Source organism: Pteropus alecto, unplaced genomic scaffold, assembly GCF_000325575.1.
Source record: "Pteropus alecto unplaced genomic scaffold, ASM32557v1 scaffold185, whole genome shotgun sequence".
NCBI classification, from domain to species: Eukaryota; Metazoa; Chordata; class Mammalia; order Chiroptera; family Pteropodidae; genus Pteropus; species Pteropus alecto.
The window spans coordinates 4012978-4034656 of NW_006438088.1; the positions used below are offsets into that span (position 1 = coordinate 4012978).

The 21679-nt window shown below is 37.1% G+C and overlaps 1 protein-coding gene and 1 non-coding gene across 11 annotated transcripts in view; both read right to left on the reverse strand.

Moving 5' to 3' along the window:
* Positions 1–21679, reverse strand: part of UTRN (utrophin) — a 446938-nt gene that overhangs the window by 317082 nt on the left and 108177 nt on the right. For 9 of the 10 annotated variants that reach the window (XM_025049288.1, XM_015592099.1, XM_015592098.1 and 6 more), the window contains 11 exons: positions 20407–20579; positions 18013–18128; positions 17128–17294; positions 12757–12960; positions 11677–11858; positions 10828–10978; positions 9535–9654; positions 7592–7693; positions 4649–4756; positions 4199–4378; positions 2998–3167 (listed from right to left, as the gene is read on the reverse strand). In XM_025049288.1, the coding sequence (XP_024905056.1) occupies positions 2998–3167; positions 4199–4378; positions 4649–4756; positions 7592–7693; positions 9535–9654; positions 10828–10978; positions 11677–11858; positions 12757–12960; positions 17128–17294; positions 18013–18128; positions 20407–20579 (1673 nt within the window). The remainder of the gene's footprint in view (positions 1–2997; positions 3168–4198; positions 4379–4648; positions 4757–7591; positions 7694–9534; positions 9655–10827; positions 10979–11676; positions 11859–12756; positions 12961–17127; positions 17295–18012; positions 18129–20406; positions 20580–21679) is intronic. The other variant, XM_025049290.1, reaches the window with a different exon arrangement.
* On the reverse strand, positions 8402–8520 carry LOC112482620. Its single transcript, XR_003047370.1, has one exon. It is a non-coding gene; the product is annotated as a 5S ribosomal RNA (ribosomal RNA).

The following is a 21679-nucleotide window of genomic DNA, read 5'->3' on the forward strand; positions in this document are numbered from 1 at the left end:
GCTCTCAAGATGAGCAAGAGTGATGTGAACGCTGCAGAGCGTTAATGATCTCAGGTCTCATTGACACATATCCAGATTATAGGAAATGGCCGTCCCTATGGTGGTAAAAACGGCCACCAGCAGCACCAAGAGAAGAGAAGGGTAAATAAATCACTATTTCTGAAGCACATATAAGCTATGCTAACCAGATATTTAAGGCTCACATCTGCTCGGACGGCTCATTTTAAAGCCAGTTCACAGCCGCTTCTAAGGATCTGGAAACCATTTCACATTAGGAATGACTAAGGGTACTCTGAACTTTAGGATAATAAATGGAAACTGAAATATGAAACCTATCCTCCGATACCGAAGAGGTACCACGGTGAAGAGAGAGGGGTGATGTGGCTTTATCACCCCAGAAAGGAGAACTAGCACACGTGGGTAGCCTGAGAAGGGGCCAACTTTGTCTGGGCATAATTCCAGCAGTGAGATTTCACTGCCTTCTATTATAATGGTCTGGACATACTAAAGCTTCTATGTGCCCAAGAATTAACTGAAGGAATGTCTGCATCAATCAACCTGTGGACTAGAAGACTGTGGTCCTCACACCTGGATACCCATCCAACAGACAACTTCCTGCCTAGGACATGGACAATGACTGTATACTGAGACCAGTGAGACCCAGGGGGAAGTCAGCTGCCATCTTCCAGGAAAGATCTTTTCTCCCTGATCCGCCCCCCACCACCACAAAAAAAGACAAGGTAAAACTGCCCTTCCTGCTTGTAAAGCAGGTTATACAAGAATCTTAGGCCCAGTGCTACAGCAGCATCTTGGGACCATGAGAAGACTAAGCCTTACGAGAGAAAGCCACCATGCTGAGGAAGGCAGAAACAAGGTGGCAGGATATTGAACTAGACCATGCCATTAAAACTGCCCTACCTCCAGACTTCTTGTAATGGGAGATAATCAGTGACCTCATTAAGTCACTTTGGGTACAGTATTCTGTTTCTCACAGCAGAATGCACTTTATACAACACGATCATGTTTCAGATTTTATAGTTATGCACTGTGATATTGTTATTGATAATAAGAAACATATATTTGGTCTTCGTCCCCATTTCTGGCTCAGAACTCCTGAAACTCTTGGAATTTCCTAAGTGATGACAGCTATAAAGGTATCTTTTGGATCCAGGATGGGAGCTGGTTCTAGGAGATCCAACCAAGAGATTAGAGGGTTGGAACTTTCAAACCCATCCCCCTGACCTCTGGGGAGGGGAAAAGGGCTGGAGGTTGAATCAACCGCCAATAACCAATGATCTAGTCAATCATGCCTGCGTAATGAAGCCTCCATAAAACTCCAAAAGGACAGGGTTCAGAGAGCTTCTCAGTTAGTGAACTCACTCCAGGTTGGAGGTCCTAGGAGCATGGCCTGCTCTGAGAGGGCATGGAAGCTCTGTGCCCCTTCCCCATGCCCTGCCCTACACATCTCTTCCACCCAGCTATTCCTGGGTTCTATCCTTTCATAATAAACTGGTAATCTAGTAAGTATAATGTTTCTCTGAGCTCTGTAAGTCACTCTAGATAATAAATCGAACCTGAGGAAAACGTTATGGAACCTCCAACCTACAGCCAGTTGGTCAGAAGCACAGAGTTGAGAATGAAGTGTGCGGGGTAGTCATAGAAGATTGACAATTAACCTATGGCATCTGATTCTGTCTCCCAGTAAATAAGTGTCAGAATTGAACTGAATTACAGGATACCCAGCTGGTAACCCACGAATTATCTACTGGTGCAGGGAACCCCCCTCCACACACACACACACACACACACACCACCCAGCTGGTAACCCACGAATTGTCTACTGGTGCAGGGAACCCCCTCTCCACACACACATCGGTATGGTGCCAGAACCTATAATAAGTACCCTAGACTTTTAGAACCTTCTCTGCTTACAGATGTACAAAGTCAGCACTGGAGAGACACACTGCCAGATATACCGAGCAGACTATAAACACTCTGGAAATGAAAGTCTATGGTAATATTAACATCAGAAGAACCTTCCTCATCTGTTGCCTTGGCTACCAAAGTAAAAGTTCTCCGGCCGCTATTTACAACTCCAAGGCACACGAGTCCTGCAAGGAGATGCTATCAGGAGGCAGAAACACAGTCGTATTATCAAAATGAAAATCATATGGTAAAACTGGAATCTCACCTTGTCTAATAAAAGGTAAATTGGGGAAATCATATCATTTTTATTCAGGCAAAACTAACTGCCCATTTACCCAAGCACTGAGATTACACTGTAAAGGAGACAGAAGAACAGAACTACCTGAGGGATGTTTTGAGGATTAACTGCTATGGTGCATGTGGGGTACAGTACCTGGGACACGGCAGAGCTTAACAGAGTAACTGACATTAGTAAAAGCTCAATATATGCCAGGAGAGGATTCCTCTTCTAAAGATCCCAGGTCTATTTTGAATCAATGAGATGAAAAGGTATTTTATGCCAAAGATAGATATTTAAGCCCAACACAAAGAATCTGTTAGTGAATCTGGCAAAAGAACTAATAAGGAAAGAAAGAAAACATGGAAAAAGAATGGAGGGAAAGGAGACTATAAAGGAATTACTTTCCTGAATTATTTTTTTAACTGCAAGAAGAGGAAGGAGATTCACAAACAATACGGCGATCTATCTAAAGCAAAACTGTCAGAATTGTAACAGTGAAAGAAAGAGTAAATGAAGAATCCTGAACAATCATATCCTTCCAAGGTAAATAAGAAAGGAGGAAAAAAAGGGGTTCCAGGACACAGTTCGAGGGGAACACAGGGTATATAAAACCATCTGAGATGCTGCAGAGGCTTAGCCAGCGCCAAGGAGAATACTGAGAAGACTCGGGTAGTGGGCAGTTCCGTAGTTGAATTTCCATAACGATAACTAGTAACTAGTACAAAATAAGTCCCGAGAACAAAATACATTGTGCACAGTACTGGGTTTGGAAAATTTCTGTCTGCTCTCACTTTTTCTTAGCTTCCATATCCACGGGGATCTGTCTCTTCTTTGGCGGAGGAGGTGGAGGCAGTTCTTGCTTAGACCTCTTTGTAGTTACTTGTTCTCTTATGCGAACAGTCTCCAAAAGATCTTTCTGAGGAATCTGGGACATCCCCAGCTTGGCTACAGCCTGAGTCACCTGAAATAAAATCAGCCAAAGTTTTAATGGTTTATTATAGTTTTATTGAGATATAATTGAAAATGTACAGTTTAATGGTTATTAGCATATTCACAGCTGTGTAACCATGCTGACTTTCTAATGCCAGAATAGTTTTGTCATCCCCCAAATAAACCCTGAACCCATAACTGGCACGTCCCACTCTCCTCTCCCCCTTGGCTCCTGGCAACCACTAATCTACTTTCTGTCTCTATGAATTTGCCTATTCTGGACAGTTCATACACACAGAATCAGAGTACATAGAATCTTGTCACTGGCTCCTTTCACTTAGCATAATGTTTTCAAGGTTCATCCATGTTACAGCATGTATCAGCGCTTCATTTTTTTATTGCCAAAAAGGTTCCATTGCATAAATACACTACATTTTGTTTATCCATCTGTTGATAGACATTCGAGTTATTACACTTTACAAACCAAAGTTTTATTTTTGATGAAATTATCGCTTCTTGGCCTTTTGGCTAAGATCAAGTGTATTTTTGATCAATTCACTAAAATGTTTAAATTAATAAGATTATGTAAGATTTAAAGATCATCTAATGCAGGGGTCCCCAAACGCCGGAATGGTACTGGTCGTGGCCACACAGCAGGAAGTGAGCGGTGGGCCAACAAGCAAAGCTTCATCTGTATTTGCAGCTGCTCCCCAGCACAAGCGTCACTGCCTCAGCTCCACCTCAGATCATCAGGTATGAGATTCTCATAGGAGCACCGGTCCCTGGTGCCAAAAAGGTTGGGGACCACTAATTTAATGGATTCATGTCTATCTGTTATCAGTTACTAAGGGTTAAATTACTGGATATTAATCAGTTTTTGAAAATCTATTAGAATTTACTTTAGAAAACTTAGGATTTTCATGTCAATTTTTCAATTTTATAACAAACTAGGTATAAGGAACCAACTTTTTAGTTTAGCTACTTTTCTTTTATTGCAGAAAGCCAACCTGAATACTTAACTTCTACTTAATGGCACAACATATTACCCAAAGCAAAAGGTACCTGGTTAGAGGAATCTTCTAGCCTCTGGACCAAAGAGTCCCACCTCTGAGTCAGTTCCTCAGAATCACTGTTGATCTTTCCAGAAGCCTTAGGATTATCAAGTAATTGACCGACATCCTGACCGATCTCACTCAGCTGATCCAACGCTTGACGCTTCATTTCCATGTCTTCCTTCAAAATCTAGTATTTCAGATATTTATTAGATATTTATAGAAATTTATCTTCCTGTTCCCCAGTCAGGAAATCTAAACATGTGTATTTTATAGTAAAATGTACTTGCTTTATAATTCACTAATACTAAAACATAAGACTCCTGGTTCTAGATAATTACATGGCAGTATTCCAGTGTTAGGTAATGAGTCTTACTCTGTATTTACTAAATTGTATTAACCATTTATATAAAACATATCGCCAGCTTAGAAGACAGATGCTGGCAACGACATCACTTACAGCCAGTCGCCGAACGCTGACACTTAGTTCCTTTTGGTCTCTGAAGTTGCTTGTCTGGATTTTATTTAAAGCCTCTTCTTTTTCAGTTAGCCAAGCTTTCAACAAGCACTACAAATAATAACAAAAGTTAGAAATATATTTGGGGAATCACTTGGTAACTCAATTCACTCAAGTTCCCAGATCTCTAGCTTTTCTATTATTAGAGGCCTCGCCCTTATCTTGGGTAAGAAGGACTTCAAACACCTAAGCCTGAGGCATGAATGACACAGAAAGACATCTTTTTAAAGATATTGTCCCTCTCATACTTACAACAGATCAACCTGAAATTTGCTCCACACCTGGATAACTAAACCAAATTCTCAGGGAGGTAGGTGGATCTAAAACGCTAAATCCAGCTATTCAAGTCTCTGAAAAAAATCACACTACAATTCTCTGAAGGCAGAAGGAAGTTCAGAGATTGTCTGTCTCAGCCCCTCGTTTCAGGGAGGAAAGAGAAAGAAGCCAAGCTATATATCCAAGATCTCTTGGCTAGTTAACAGAAGAGCCAGATCAAAGACCTATACTCCAAAGCCAATGGATTTTCCACAGCAGCATTCAGGAAAGCCACACTAATACTCCAGGTTCAACAGCAATTATGGTTAGAGAAGGAAGTTGGAGGATAGTCCAAAGCCAATATAAGAATATTTAAACTTCATTGGCCAACGATGCATGTTTTTTTAGGCAGAAGATATTTAGTAATGTAGACAGATAAAACTTGCAGCAGGGGTGGATAACAACATGGCTGCATTGAGATCATTCTTCCCAAAGTATAGTGTGTACCACAGAAACCCTTTTCTGTAGGGCTAGGGGAGAAAAATCTTAGTTGTTTGCAATTAATTCTTTCTCTAATTGTTTTATTTATCAGTTTATTTAACAACTCTTCCTCTAAATGCCATACACACACCAAAAAAAGATGAAGACCAAACATAAAAGACGAATTTGGATCCTTCCCTCATGTGTAATAAGATATGCACGGGAATAACTATGGCACAACACAGAAAGTACAGACACCACAAAAGAGATTGCATCCAGTTTAGAGACCGGAGAAGAAGAAGAAGAAGGGGATTTGTGGATGATGTCATGGCTGGGGAGAACTTAAAAATGAAGAGATGAGTTTAAAGGCATTCTATGGCTTTAAAGATGCCATACCTTAAACAAAAACACAGAGACTGGGAAACAAATGAAATAGATTCACTCTTTCAAAAAAAAAAAGAAAACAAGAACCATGAGGAATGTATGAGGTGCCATGCATTGGAACAGAACAGAGAGAAAGAACTAGCATTAATTACTCTTGTGGTGTTAAGTCTAGAAAAGAGCTACAAACCGAGAATTCAGGGTTGGAGCACTGGGTACGTGGGAAATTGAGGTGGAAAAGGTAGAATGAAGTCCTTTACAGAATATTCTCCACGCCACACAAAACTGGCCAATGCTGCAGAAGCTTGGAGCTAATTCTCAGAGCCCATTTCTAACTATCTTAAAGCGTCTGCACAATCATCCTTTGAAAAGTTTTCTAATTCAGATACAGTTGATTTGGTCTCATTCCCTGCAACAGCAAATTGTCTCTAGATTAAGTCCCTACGTTGGCTTCAAATTCTACTTTTTCACAAGATTCGTCCTTCCGTATCACTAGCCGAAAGCCATTCAAAGGTCAGTTTTTAACCGAAAATATTGGCCAAAATACTAGCCATTCTCTATTTTTAAATGTTTTTAATTACCAAATTAAAATTCTTTCCAAATTTTAAATTAGTTTACTTAGTACAAGAGTAACACAATGGTTTTCTCTGGCAATTAAATCTCCTACTGTCATTACTGAAAATTTTAATTACTTGATCTATGTGACTCGGTCTCAATACAGAGGTCTAAGTAAGTATAAATATTTGTCAAGTAAAATGTAAATATTTCAGAAATCAGGATCAGTTCCATTATGATTCTTAATAGGAAGATTCTAACCAATAATTCAGGGCAGGGGGTAGTGATCAACAATTTATTTGGGACAAATTTTGCAACCAATTTTTTAAGATGTTCTCTCTGCAACCACATTTAGTAAACCAAAAAGCATCATACACTTGTTTTTATCCCCTGAAATGAATATAGTTGCTTTTTGTGGATGGAAATGAAATACATTTAAAAGAATCAAAACGAAGACAGAGATGTGGGAAGAGTATCTGCTTATTTTCTAAACCACAACTGTTTGGCGTTTGGGGAGAAAAGTTTCGTTCATTTGCATTCTGTTTTAATGGTTGTTTTTCTGGAAGAACAGAGTGAGCAAAGGGCCACCACTCTAACTGAAAACTTAAGGCAGCAGCTTCGCGCTAAAGGTTCATTTGCTGTGGTAATCTTTAGTGGAAAAAATACACTATTAACCAAATATTAAATCAACGGTGTTGCTAAAAAATATTTTCAGTTAATTTCAGTAGTTACTCTGGTTAAAATTCAATAAAAATTCTTGTGATTTAAAGTTCACAAATTATCGAGTGGATTCATTTATTCTTTATTTTCTAAGCACAATCCACATGTTAGGCACTGTGTTGATACCAGTTCAAAGACATTACCCAACACAAATGCAATGAAAATTATAATGTCAAGCAACTCCTGAGAGTAGCATATCTAAATACTAACATTTTAAATATTAAACACAGATCAAATTGTTATTACAAGGGAGCCATATACTACAATCTCTATGAAGAAGTTTCACGATAAAAGGGATACAAGTCTGACTTTTTAAAAATTTATTATGGTGACATCGGTTAACAAAATCCAGTTAAGTTTCTAAGATTAAAAATAACAAATAATTACTTGTAAATGTTCCTTTAGAAGAAAAGTAAGCAAGACTTTATTCTAATGCCATAATGAAGGATGTTCCTTTTCACCATCCATTTGACCATATGGTTAACAGTTTCATACCTGTTCTTCCAACAGTTCCTGCCACAGTATGTTGATTTCCTGCAACCTGCTCCAGCGTTCTTCGGTCCACCTGCACACTGCTGTCCAACGTTCGCCAAGTTTCTAGTAAAAGAAAAAGCCATCCTTTGCAACAGAGCCTTAAGAGACAGTTATTACAAACCTTAAAGAAACTCTTGGCGTCTGTTGTTCTATTACAGACTCGCAATTTATAAAAATATATTTCTATGAAAGTTGCTTTAAAACAGTACAGATAGCCAGAGGGAAGATAAAGCAATCAGGGAGATCGTTCCATAAACTATATAAATGTCTAACCAAGGTATTGTCTACTTGAAACTAATAATAAAATAAAATTTAAAAAATTAAAATAATATAGACAAATCCTATAAATTTATAGGTGAGAAAAACTAATTCTACTTTTTGTGCTTAAGTTTGTTTCAGGCTATAATTATCTTCATAACGAAATTCAGTGCATCAGTAATTTCTTAACCACCTTTCATATGCCAAAAAATCCACCTTTCACATGCCAAAAAATATTTCCCTCAGTAGTATGAAAATTACAAAAAAATTTTAACATTATAAAAACTGTTTTGAATGAGAGAATTTCTATTTAAAAAATACTTAATCGATTTGTTCTGTTTATATTGCATGATCCAAAGAAAATTCTACAAAACTTAGCAACGGAATGTTACAAGTATTAGCAATACTAAATAAATAAGTTTGATAATTTTTTTTAGGCGAGGCAACCCTTGGTTGACCTCACAGATTGCAAGGACCTTGTCGGCTTACAATCCCTTATGTTTTTATTTTTCATGCCTACAGCACCTGGTCTTCCTAGGTGGTCTCCCATCCAAGTACTAACCAGGCCCGACCCTGCTTAGCTTCCAAGATCAGACAAGATTGGGCGTGTTCAGGGTAGCATGGCCGTAGACGATTAATTTTTAAAAATCATTCTTCATGATGGCTTTCTCGAATAAGTTATTTTACATTTTATAATGATTAACAAATGTTAAATTTTATTTCTACATTTGTCACACATGAACAAGAATTATTTAATTTGTATTATCCTATTTTGATATTTAATACCAGGGATAGTTTTTTATACTGCAAAAGGTAAAAAACTTAAAAAAACTCATTGTCTATTTAAGTCTCTGAGACATCACTTCACTTCTATAAATTTCGGTTTCCTCCATGTTAAATAGGCTAGACATGCCTACCTCTCAGGTTACAGTAATAACTAAGTACTTCTGCATCCAAGCTTCAGAACCACTGGCCAACTTTGAAAAGGAATTTCATGTGATGAAATTATATTCTGAAAGTTACTGAAAATCACAAACTGGCAACATTGTACTTGGAATTCAAGTATTGCTCAAATGAAATACCAATAAATAGCTTTATAAAAGACCTTCAAAAATATACTATAGCCTTTGTGCAAAAAGAAGCAATTTGTTGGGCTTCCCAAAACTGTTGTTGAAATTCACACACTGATCTACCAAAGAAACAGGGATATTAAATCCTACACGGCTGAAATTCTCAAACTTTGAAATGCACCTACATTTTTTTAAAGAGCAGATCCACTGGGCTCTACTCAGGAATCCACGTCTGTGTGGAGGCCAGAAACCTACATTTTAACAAATTCCTCAAGTAATTCTGAGCAAGCAGCCTGTGAACCACAAGTACTGTGCTTCCCAATCTTGTTAATACTAAGGTGGCTGGAGACCAAAAGCAGCCCCACCCTTTTACCCCGACTGCTGAAGCAAAGGAACGATAGCGAGGTACTCCTGTAACCCACGAGGTGTGGAACCCCGACTGAGAAGCATAGCCTAAAGTAGGTTCTTCTGCTCTTTTAAATAAACAGTGAGATGGGACATGAAGAATAGGGGCAACATGTAGTCGCTATCAGACGACAGGTGCCTTGGAATCATCCTCCTTTTCGGGGTCCTTACCTGTAACTGATCCTCTAGAACAGCTGTGGCACTCTCACAGCTGTTTTCATCAACAATCACCACCATGTGAGTTAATGAATTTACCTTCACCTGTTCAGCCTCAAGATCATTTTGCAAACTCTGGGGGAAAAAATAAGATAGACCATTATTTCTTCTCTTTCGCATTTACCTATTTAAAATCCACTCAGTTGTCAATAGTAATTAAGGACATTTAATGAGGCATCGTGTTTGAATTTCCAATCATTACCCTAAATGTTCCACTAATGAAACAAACCCATTATACATCTTTACATTTCATTATGAACCAAAGCAGTTTGAAAATGCAGTGTCATAACGGATTGCAAGTGGGATGTCATTACTTTTATTCCAAATTCTGGCAAAAAAAAAAAAAAAGTAACATAAATGAGTTGAGTGTCTATACTAGGAATTAAGATAAGAATGTAGAATTGGTAAATCACAAATGTCCCAAACTTAACTATACAGAGTCAGAGATCATTTTCTCTTGTGCAGCATGGTATAAAGTGAGAGTTAAGCAGATGCTATTTGATAGTCAGAAGCTAATCTGATTAGCTGCCCAGGAAAGCAATTAAGAATACACAGATGCCTTCCATTCTCACCTCTTCCAGGGGAAGAGCGCAGCAAGTCTCAAGGTGTATGTATATAGGTAATTTATATAAACACTACCAATAGTGTTATCAAATGTTTCTCGAGTCATGTTTAAAGTATCGCCAAAGCTTTATTTATCAGTTATCTAGATATTTCATTGAAAAATCAAATTCTTCAAACAACTTGAAGACAGGTTATTTACTCCACCTTCTCTTGACTATGAAAAGTTATCCCCTATATTTGTGACCAACTTAAATTTTCTGCTAAATTTTGATTCTTCGCCTGGCGCCCGTTACTTTCCTAGATCAGAGAAGAAACAGTAGCTTTCCTTAAAAGATCAGGTACAGATAGACCTGAGAGTTTGCTTCTTTATCCACACACAGCATTGATGCCAACACACTAGCCTTCTTAACCACTTACTTATAGGTTCGAACAACCCTGATAATCCCACGAAAACTATGCCCTTCCCTAAGGAAACTACACACAGCCATATAAAATTTCACCTGCGCTTTCATCCCAGAAAAGTCACATCCCCATGAACCCCACCCTCTAAGCTGCTGAATAAAAGACAACACTGAAGAAGCATCCCACCTCTACACTAATGACAGAAGCCATCAGCCCCTGAGGATGTTAAGTGCTGCCTTTTCATATGTGATAAGGTATGAAAGAAATATGAGCCAGATTTACTTTATGATCTTCTAGCAGCTTTTGTAGGGATTTTAAATCATCATCCGGGGGGCGAGTTTCCATCTTTCGAATGCGTTCTTCCGTGAGCGTTAACCAGGCCGAGAGCTGCTGCAGCTGCTGCTTCTGCAGTTCCATCAGCACGTCGTGCAGCCTGTCCACGGAGGAGCACAGCGTTACTCCCGCTTGCTTCTCCCCCTCGCAAAGGCGAAAACACACTCCAGGCCGCAAAGAAATGGGGCAAAGAAATGCACTCCCGTCTAACCATGTCAAGTTAGTATTTAGTCTTTAAATATAGAAACGAGCAAAAAACTTTTTTATTTTCTTTCTAGAGGGAGTCGATTCAAAGAATGCAAATAACAGCACCCTGTATTGGTATCAGAATCATTGTTTCTTCAATCAGGAATTCCTGCTTATTAAATAGGTGGAAATGGCAATGGAATGCAGTTTGCTCCTAAATACACAATGCAAGAAAGAAAACAAACCCGGGGGTGGGGGGTGGGACTGCTTTATAGAACAAAACCGTAGATAAATACTACATAGTCCTGTCTTCATATGGAGTTAAGGGTTAGCCAGTTTTAACACTGCAAATCGATAACTGTCTCTACGAAATGTCTTTCTCCTTTTTGGTAATTTCTGTACTCTAACTTTTACCTTTTAATTTGGATAACATACCAAAGGAGAAACAAAGACCATACAAAATCCCAGCAACATTACAAAAAGAAAACCGTCAAAATTTTACAAGACAAATTCTGTAATTATCTAGCTTTCACAGGCATGCAGACCTTTACTTGAGCTAAACTAGGCAATGGGCTCTATAAAATAAGTGCCAATTTCTTTGCTTCCACTCACCGGGACTGTCTGTCCATACTCTCCACCCTTAGAGCTTCCCATCTAGCATTCAGCAAGGTCATTTGTTCCTGAATCTCAAACTCCTCTTCATCGGACAGAGTTCCTTGTGTTATCAGCTGGTTTCCCGCCTGCAAGACACTCCCCACACTGCTCTGGTGCGCAGTCAGCTCCATCATAAAAGCCTAGGAAGGCACATATAATTTGTGAGTTGCTCATTGCAAAAAAAAAGAGACTTAATAAATTATTAATGTCTACACATCAAAGCTACAGAAATAGGTAGCCACGTAGAGTGAAAATAAAGTGGACTTTGATCCAACTTTTTAAGCTCTGAAGATAGGACATAAGCAGCTGGCCTAAGCAAAAAAGTGAAGAAATCAAAGAGAACAATATTACATCTGGTAATACCAGCTATTTTGAAGTAAATGCTGATCATACTACTGAGAGATTGTGAACAGGAAATTACGAAAAAATATAATGAATAAAACACAAAAGGAACTGTGAAAGAATATGATCATTTCTATTATTTTCAAAGCAGAATAGGAAATAAAGCCTGTCAATTAATAGGTCACGAAAAAACTACTGAACAATAAAAAAAAAACTACATAATCAAATCACTACAGTGGAATATAATATATCCTTGAAATACTAGGAAATTTTCCTTATATAAAATTGTACAAGAACGCTAGATATAACATTCGCTTAACTGTACAATAAATAAAAATAGTCACTTCCTGGGGAACACTCAAAATCTAAAGATTCGGTGTATTGATTAGCCATTTGTGTTTTAACCATAACAATACACTTCAGAAACGAGCAGTGCTTTGCACTGATTTTTGTCAGTGGCTCCACAGAATATACAAATTACAATAAGATTAAACTCTGAAATCTAATTCCAATGCACAGTTAATCACCCACACCAATTGTATAACAAAAGCCTGTTTAAATATCACGAGTCCTAACATACGCCACGACCTTTCTGTGGAGCAGAATTCAGTAACACTATCTACCAGGGTGGAGCCCCTGGTTAAGGCACAGGCGCCGTGACGGACAGACCCCGCTCCTCAGCTACAGATTATTTACTTCATGGGTTGCAAACTGGTCTTTCACTTCTTCGACATCATCAGAAATGTCATCCTGCTCCTGGAACGTGTCCTCGGCAGAAAGCAACCAGGTCAGCACTTCCTCCAGGGCTATCTGATAGCTGTCCAGATCCATGTCGACCTCAGTGACAGTGCTGGGGGTTTCAGCACGGGGACTCTCATGCTCCTCTTCTGGTGCCGAGCTCTATAATAACAAAGCCCAAAAAAAAAACCACAAGCATCATGAAGAAGAGAAGAAGGTGTTCAACAAAGACACACTGTATATGGAGAACCCTCCCTCAGGTAGGCACCGCTGTGCCTTAGGCATTCAGCCAGTTGTCAGTAGCTGGGTGAGCAATGCCGTGACCTAGTCAGAAAGCGTTTATTAAGTGTGCTAGGATGGCAAAGAGAACAAAAGCAGCATGCACTCCTGAATTCTGTGCTCATGGGGATTCTAACATAGCTGGGAAGAGACAAATAATCCACATGAATCACTTCTGGACAAAAATATGGCTATTAGCAAAGTTATAAATGCTATGGTTCCGACAAAAGGTGCTATTTGAGTTCAGCAAGGGAAAGTTTCAGAGGATCGCCTTGGGCCTTGAAGGATAAATATAACTTAAAGAAAAAGAGAGAAAGATTAGAACTGTGCTTTGACCCTCATTAAACCTCTTTTACTGAAATACACTTTAGCACTTTATTTTAGACACTGAAAGGCAGCCACACATACAGGCTGTTGTATTGATAGTAGTTTTTGGAGGCAGTCATCTTCTACTTTACTTGCTGTTTTTTTTGTTTTATTTTTTTTTTTTTGAAAAGCCCACGAGAATAAACTTATCTCAAGCTCCTCATGAGCAATGGAATATTTTCTTATACACTTTAGAATCTGATAACCAAATGAACTATCTCTCGCATGCAATTGTTAACTTTCAGAACAAAACTTCTTTAAAATTTGCCTAAAGCCTATCTCCACTTACTCACCTGTCACTCAAAATTTTCACATATTTCAAACATACCGAAATGTGTAAAGGACAATATAAGAAATGCTCATGTACTTATTAACAGCTACAGTTTGTTAACATTCTCTTTCAGATTTGGTATCGGTCCTCATCACTCAACTAAAAAGGCTTTTTTTCTAGTGTCACCAATAACCTTGCCATTGACAAATTGCCATTGACACTACACTGGTTTTCCCCCTGGTCGAATTGCATTTGCCGACCTCTAAGTAATGAAATCGCCTCAAAATTAAAGTCCTGGGCCCTTTTTTCTTCTCTCTGTATACTTTGTCTGAGGGGTCTCATTCATTCCCGTGGAATTTAAAGAACCATCTATATCCCGCCTTTATAGTTCTGGTTCCCAACTCCTAACTCCTCTGTCCAACCATCTTAACATCTTCACACGGATGTCTCATAGGCATAGCACACCGTGTCTATATTTACTCTTTCTTTTTTCCCTAAACTCCTTCCTCCTCAGGTTTTCTCATTTCAGTAAATGGCTCTTTCAGGCGCTTCACTCCGCCAGCTAGTAACCAGGGAGCAGGCCTTCGTTTCTTTCTTTCACCTCTCATATTTAATATACAAGCAATTCCTACCTTCAGAATGTATCTCCGATCCATCCAGACCATTCCATCTCCACCACCACCACCATCTGTCCTCAAGACTACAACTGTCTGCTAACCTGCTGACTGGTATCTTACTTCCCGTTGCCACCCACACCCCTGCCTCTACAACCTACTCCTCACACGGCCTCCAGAATGATCTCCAGAAAACGTAATCACATCATAAGACTTCCCCACTCAAAATCTTTCACTGCTTCCCAATGCTCTTAAGAGACAATTTAAAATCCTTCAAATAGTTTACAAAATACTGTGACAGCAAGAAACTGAGTGAGTGTGAGTGTGTAAGTGTGTGTAGGGTTGGATTTCAAAAGGTTAATCAGGGAAGACTTTTCTGAAAAAGTTCCATTGAAACCGAGGAACGATGGGAAGCTTGCCAAGCAGCGAGTGGGTGGAGGGGCATTTCATAGAGAGGAACCCACATGTACAAGAATGCTGGGGAAGAAGAGGGAAAAGCCCACCATGACTGCAGTGAGGCAGCCTGAGATGTATTGTGGAGGTAGGCTGGATCTCATAAACTATAAGAGAGCATTAGGTCTTTAATTAGCAAGAAGGCTGCAACGGAAAGAAAACACACACTAGAGACTTTGTGAAGGAAGAAACAAACAGACCCAGTAAACTGATGCAGATTTAAAAAAAAACAAAAACAAAAAACACGAATCGGTGAGCACACAAAAACCGTACTGGATGATTGGGAGATAGATCAAAGGAGATAGAGAAGGGAAAATGAGTTAAGTTCCGGACCTAAAATTTTGAAACTACAGAGTCAAAATAACACCAAACCTCCATGCTCTAATGAGGCTGCTGTGATAAGCACGTAGAGCTATGAGGTAGGAGATGGAAGGCATTATCTAAATGCAAATGTTCAGAAGGTATTAATTAAAACAAAAGAAGAAACTTTCAACTGAGAGATTAATTTAAAGAGAAAAGCAGGAATTATATGCTGACCAGCGAATGCTCTAAAGCGCCTATTTGTAGAAAGAGCAAGAGAAGAAGGCTGGTTATTAACATTCATTGCAAAGCAGCAGATGGCAAGCTCTGTCAGAGAGTAGGTGATTAAAACTTGACCACATTTATATCTTCAATTAACTTAATTCGATCTCTAAGACACTATGAAAGCATGCAAATGACGAGGTTAATGTTAATACACTCATTCTTAATCAAATAGCAAAAAGATTCCGCAATTCTTATCATGTTACCCTAAGCCCTAAACAGAAGTGCTAATTTTACCTACACTTCCATCATAAAAGGCAAATGAAATCTCCCTTTTTAAGAGAGAATGGTCTTAACTATAATAAGTAAAATACCCCACCTTTCTAACAAAAGAGATCCAATCCAATAAAGAAATGATCCTAAACCAAAAAGCAACCTCAGAAGATTATCTGAGCCACTTAAAAGGATGCATCATTAATCAGGATAAAGACTACACTACTAGAGACAAATGCTTCTCTGCATTTTTTCAATCAATTATAAAAAATTACAGCTTTTCCTCAGCATCATTTGATTTTCCAAATTACTAAAAGGAGCCCTTGGTTCACAATCTGGCCCCATCTCTTGCCCTCTTCCTCAGTAATTTTTTTTTTCTTTTTCTATAAATCGTGTTATTTTTGAAATAAGAAGTTAAAAGGATTGGTACCTACTTCCCAATCCTCAAAAAAATCTGAAATAATAAGTTCTCTGAAGCTTGGAGAAAGAAAAGAGAGATGCTATGCTAATTCAAGAGCATTATAATTATATGAGAATTAACCAACATTTTTAAAAAGGAACTTGTTGAGTGAGAATGAATGATAGCACCAAAATAAGTTCAAGAGGAAAAATTATAATAATAATAGATGCTACTTACCGAGTGCCTATTAATATTATTGTAAACACTTTGATTTCATTATTTTTATGAAGTGAGTGATTTTATCCATATTTTACAGATGAAACTGGTTGAGAGAATAAGTAACTAACCCAAAACAAGTAGAAATGGGGATAAAATTTAAGCTTCAAAGCCTATGCTTTCTGCCTCTCTAAAATATACTTCATATCATTCTGAAATTCCTTTGTATCTCTTAGTTACTAAAATGTTAGACCAAATGACTTTTTAAGGTCTCATCAACTATTAAGATTCTCTCTTTTTATGAATTAAGAGAACTGGTTAGACTAAAACAGAATAAGGTAAAATATGGATTGATTTAAGACAACATAATTCAGGAAGAAAAATTCATGACTTTATTTATATCTCCTGAAAAAAGAAACTCATTTATATCCTAATGAATAAAGCCACTGTAAACCTTTAAGTAAAAAACTTACCAAATAGCATACTGTCAATTATTCCTCCTAAATGAAAGGGAAAAGCTTATATTTTAATAGCCTTTGTGAAAATATAATGGCAAAATTTTTTTATTGGAGACAAAATTTAATTTAAAAAAAATTAGTACTTAGAACAATCCTAAGCTGACATGAGAAAATCATCTTCAGCACATGATGACAGTGATAAAAGACGGTGACCAAAGGATGGAAAAACACCGGTTCTTAAGCGTTGTCATACAGCTTAATATATTTTCCTTCTTAATGAAATCGGTTGAGTTACAGTTTTCCATTACTTGCATGTGACGTGTGACAGTGTACTGATAAACTGAACCTCCGAGTCTTAAGCAAACTGACAAACCAAGAAGTTCCCAAGCAAAAAAAAAAAAAATTCTCTAAAAGTGTTTTATCTAGTACCTAAGGGAAAACAAATACGGCAAGTCAAACATTTCAATAAAAATTTACCTGTACCTGTATATTAATTTCTCCTTCTTCACATTCTTTCTTGTATTTTCTTGGGAGAGTCTCTACTTCACGGATGGCATCTATAGTGACTTGCTGAGGTAGCACCTCAAACAAAGATGTTAAATACATAATTATGGATTTCTTGTCAGGAAGCTGAACAGCAACATCTAAAAGTGGACAAAAATAAGGAACAGCTTAAATTAGATGTCCAAAATATGTGAACTGCTCGATAGTAGATATAAAATAACTATCCTTAGTACCCATAATCAATACAACTATATAATCTTTGCAATACCACAGCTCAGTAAGTTTCTATTTCATGTAATAATGCATGAGACAAAGCCAGAGACAGTTACTAATTTTTGTTCAGTATCCCATGTCTTAAAATTCTTCACTAAAAGCTTCCCCCAAATGCTCAAAGATAAGCTACCATTTAAGACAATGACACAGATTTTATTCATACTATGAAAATAAGTCTAGAATTCAACTCTGCAACATTTGTAACTAAAATTTTCACATTATATGCAAAAAGCTTATATAAAAATGCATTTTAATGAAATAAACAAAATACTGAATTGTCCATCTAATAAATATATTTTTCTAAATCTTTAAATTTTATGCTGGTATCAAATAACTATTCTCCAATGATGTAATTAAATTTCCTTCTAAAGGATCCTACAAATTGTTAAATACAAAAGTACTAATAACTTGTCTGCAATAAAATGATTACCCCATGCTTCAAAAGGAAAAAACACTACTCAATTCTCATAATTCCTTCCACTAAAAACAAACAAACAAACAAACAAACAAACAAAAAACCGTTGCTTTTCAAGTATTCAAAATCGTAAAGCAAAATCAAGGTTGAAATTAAACACTGAATAGTACCTTCAGGATCTAATAGCTTCTCAATTCCCAAATAAGACTGAGCCTTGCTGAAGGCATGTTCAAGTCTCTCGATTGGGGACATTTTAACAACTCTATCCCAGGTGAAGAGATCAGGCCTGAAATAAAAGTCACCATGCAAATAAAATGCAATAAAAATGAAATATGTGGAAACAAAATGGTCATTATTACAATCTAATACACTGCAGTTTTAAATTTTTTTATTTGTGAGTTTAAATTAAAATTTTAATTTTATATCTCAAAGGCTTGTCAAATATATTATCTTAAAGTAATTTACAGATATTAAAACAACAGATAAAACATTCTAAGGTTCTTACATTGGTTAAAAACGTGTGGAGTAACCACTGAAAGACTAGAATTAGTAAAAGAAAAGAAGAAAAAGGAAGAGGAACCTAACAATATAAGAAAGTAAAAAGATACAGAAAAAATAAGAGAAATGAAAAGTTCAAAAAAATTGGTAAAAATGGACCTAAAGTTTCAAATTATCACAATCAATGTTAATAGACAAATTCTACAATTAAAAGACCAAGATTAGCAGTAGAAAAAATCCAGCTTTCGTCTGCTCACAGGATGCTCCTAAAACAAAGATCCTCAGAGAATTTCCCTCCTGTCACACCCCCTCCATATTACTATTATCTAATATTTCATTACTATCTTCATTTTCTAATCCCACAAATTGGACATTATTATTGCTTTAACATCCAAAAGTTGATCTTTTTTTTCCTGCACTCTATCTGTTCTTGCATCATAGACCCATCTACCTCCTGGGATTTGCCTCCCCGACTCCCAACCCAGTTCCCTCTTTGACTTTACCTCCTATTACTCCCCCTGCTCACTCCACAGCACCCGCTGGCCTCCCATATACCAGGCACCTCCTCCCCTCTTGCCTGATATATTTTTCCTCAGCATGCTTATCAATTCTTTATGCTATAGACTTATATTTTCTTTTATTTTATTACTTTTTATTGTCTGCCTCCCTCGATTTGAATGTAAACTTCAAGCAGATAGGGATTTTTGTCTGCTTTGTTCTCTGATCTACACCCTGTACCTAGCATAGAGAAGGCACTCTACATTAAATCAATTAAGTAATCAATGGAAAAAAGTTTTTGGTGAAATTCAAGTTTTCTGACAACATCTCTTAACCAACTAGGAACAGAGGGTGACTTTCCTAAACTGATAAAAGAGAAGTAAAACACTGGGTGTGGGGTTCTCTTATCAGATAAAAAGTATATCAAAAAAGCTATAGCAAATGTCACTCTTATGGTAAAACATTAAAACCACACTCTTCATTATCAAGAACAAAACTTTCTGCTATCGCCAATATAAATCAATATGGCTTTGGAGGACAGGCATAAATGAAGGGAAAAGAAATAAGAAGAGAAGAGGAAAAGCTATTATAATGCATGGATAGTCTACCAAAAAAAAATTTTTTTTTTAATCTACAGAAACATATTTAAAATTAGTAAAAAATTTAAGAAGTTTCCAGATCTAAGCTATAGAAAAGTCAATTGTGTTTTTATATACCAGCAAAGAACACACAGGAAACAAAACTTGAGACAATAAATATTTTAAAACAGTAATAAAACATATAACAAATTTTGTCTTTCACATTTAAATCCTAGATGCATCTGAAATTTATTTTTGGGTATGCTGAGGTAAGGGTTCAATTCAATTGTGCCATACCATCTATCGATCTGCAATATCAGTTCAGTTGTACATCAGGATGAAGCTATTTCTGATCTCTTTATTCTGTTAAGTTGAAGGATATGAAACTGCCATTCTTATATGTCAAATAGGATCAAATCTTGGCAATTTCAGATGGTTCAGCCTATTACTATATTAGTGTGTTTATTTATAGTACTACATAGTCTTCATAACAGCTTCATAATTAGTTTGGGTTTCTGTTTGAGAAGCACTTCACCCCGTTTCTTCTTCATGGGTATACTGGCTCTTCTTGGACTTTTGTTCTTTCACATAATTAGAATCCATTTACAAGTTCCTATATTTAATTGAGATTGCATTAAATTTATAGATTTTTCCTTTTGGTATGAGAATGAAAACTAATACAATTCTTTGTATGTCTTACTGGTTAGTGCTAAATGAGTGGGATTGAACTATGTGAATTATTTCACATTTTTTAACTTATAAATATGTAGAAGGAAGCATGGACATTGCACTGTGCCATTTAAGTCCTACAGAAAAAAAAAAAAACTTAATGGGTAGTTTTGTTCTATGATTTCTCTTAATGTTTTGGTAGAGCCTGTGCAGAGAGGAGGGTGAGGGTAGTAGGGAAGGGGCCTTAGGGAGGAGCAGTAAAGAGGAACAGAGAGGAGACACGAATTTGGAGATGCACATCTAAGCAGAGTCAGGTCTCACTTATGTCGGTGGAGCAAGGCATTAAAGGCGAGACCGTCCGTCCAGCTCGTGGTGAAGTTGAGGACGTTGACCTGGCTGTACGGCCTGGTGGACTGGCGCACCCAGCTCAGCAGGATCTTTTCGCTGTTTGTCTGCTGCAGGTCTGACATGATATCCTTCATGACGTCTTTGACCTGTTTAAGAGAAACCATGCCTGCTTACAAGTCCTTGAAGAGGAATATTACATTAATTAACCATTATGGATAAGGCCGTTGGAATTCTTTTGATTTCAAAATTTCCTTTAAACATTGGAAAGATAAATACATTTTAACAGTGATTATTTTGGGGTACTAGAATTTCAGAGGTGATTTGTACCTCACCTTTATACATTACAGTATATATATTTGAAGGTAGGGTCTGTAAAGAGGTAATTAAGGTAAATTTTAAGCAATATTCATATTAGGTTTGGTTACGACGAACATTACTTTCATAGACACTAAAAAAGTAATATTTTAATACTATATATTTACAAAGATCCTTTAATAGAAAGAAAACATACTTTTTATTTTCTACAAAAATGAGGATGCAAGAAAGAACTTTTGACTGTACAAAAACCAGAGAATTAAGTACCTTTCCTGATGGCAGTAACAATTATAATCAAGAACTAATATTTTACATTATTAGTCTAAAGTAATACATGTGTTCTAAGTAAGTGCTCAAAGAATGATGTGGACATATCAAAAGGAAACAAGAGCTGATTTAAGGGGGATCGCATGAGCATTTGAGCACTGAGCACTGAGATTTGAGCAGCAAAGTAAATAATGATAGTAAAAATTTATAACTTATTAAATAAGGCAAAATCCCTGAGTGTACACTGGTATATGAATGAATGAATCAATGAATCAATGAATCAATGAATGAATGAAGAGAGTGAGATAAAAACAGATAAAAAAGAGACAAGGGAAAGCTCTTCCTTGCAAGTGGAAAGTCAATTAATAAAATGTAAAAGAAACAATGAAATTAGAAAATTGCCACTTGCCAAGCATCATCATAGTAACTGATCAGGTAAGAATTATCAACAGATCTTAAAACTAATGGACAAAAATTTGATAAGTAGCTGAACATTTACACAGGGTCAAAGTACATCCCACAAGGGATATATAACCAAGGGCAGCTACCACATTACCCAAATGGTGACACCTGCAGCTACCACATTACCCAAATGATGAGTTACCACTGCCAGAAAAATACTAACGGACAGCATGTGTTTCCTGATGTGATACATGAAGAAAAA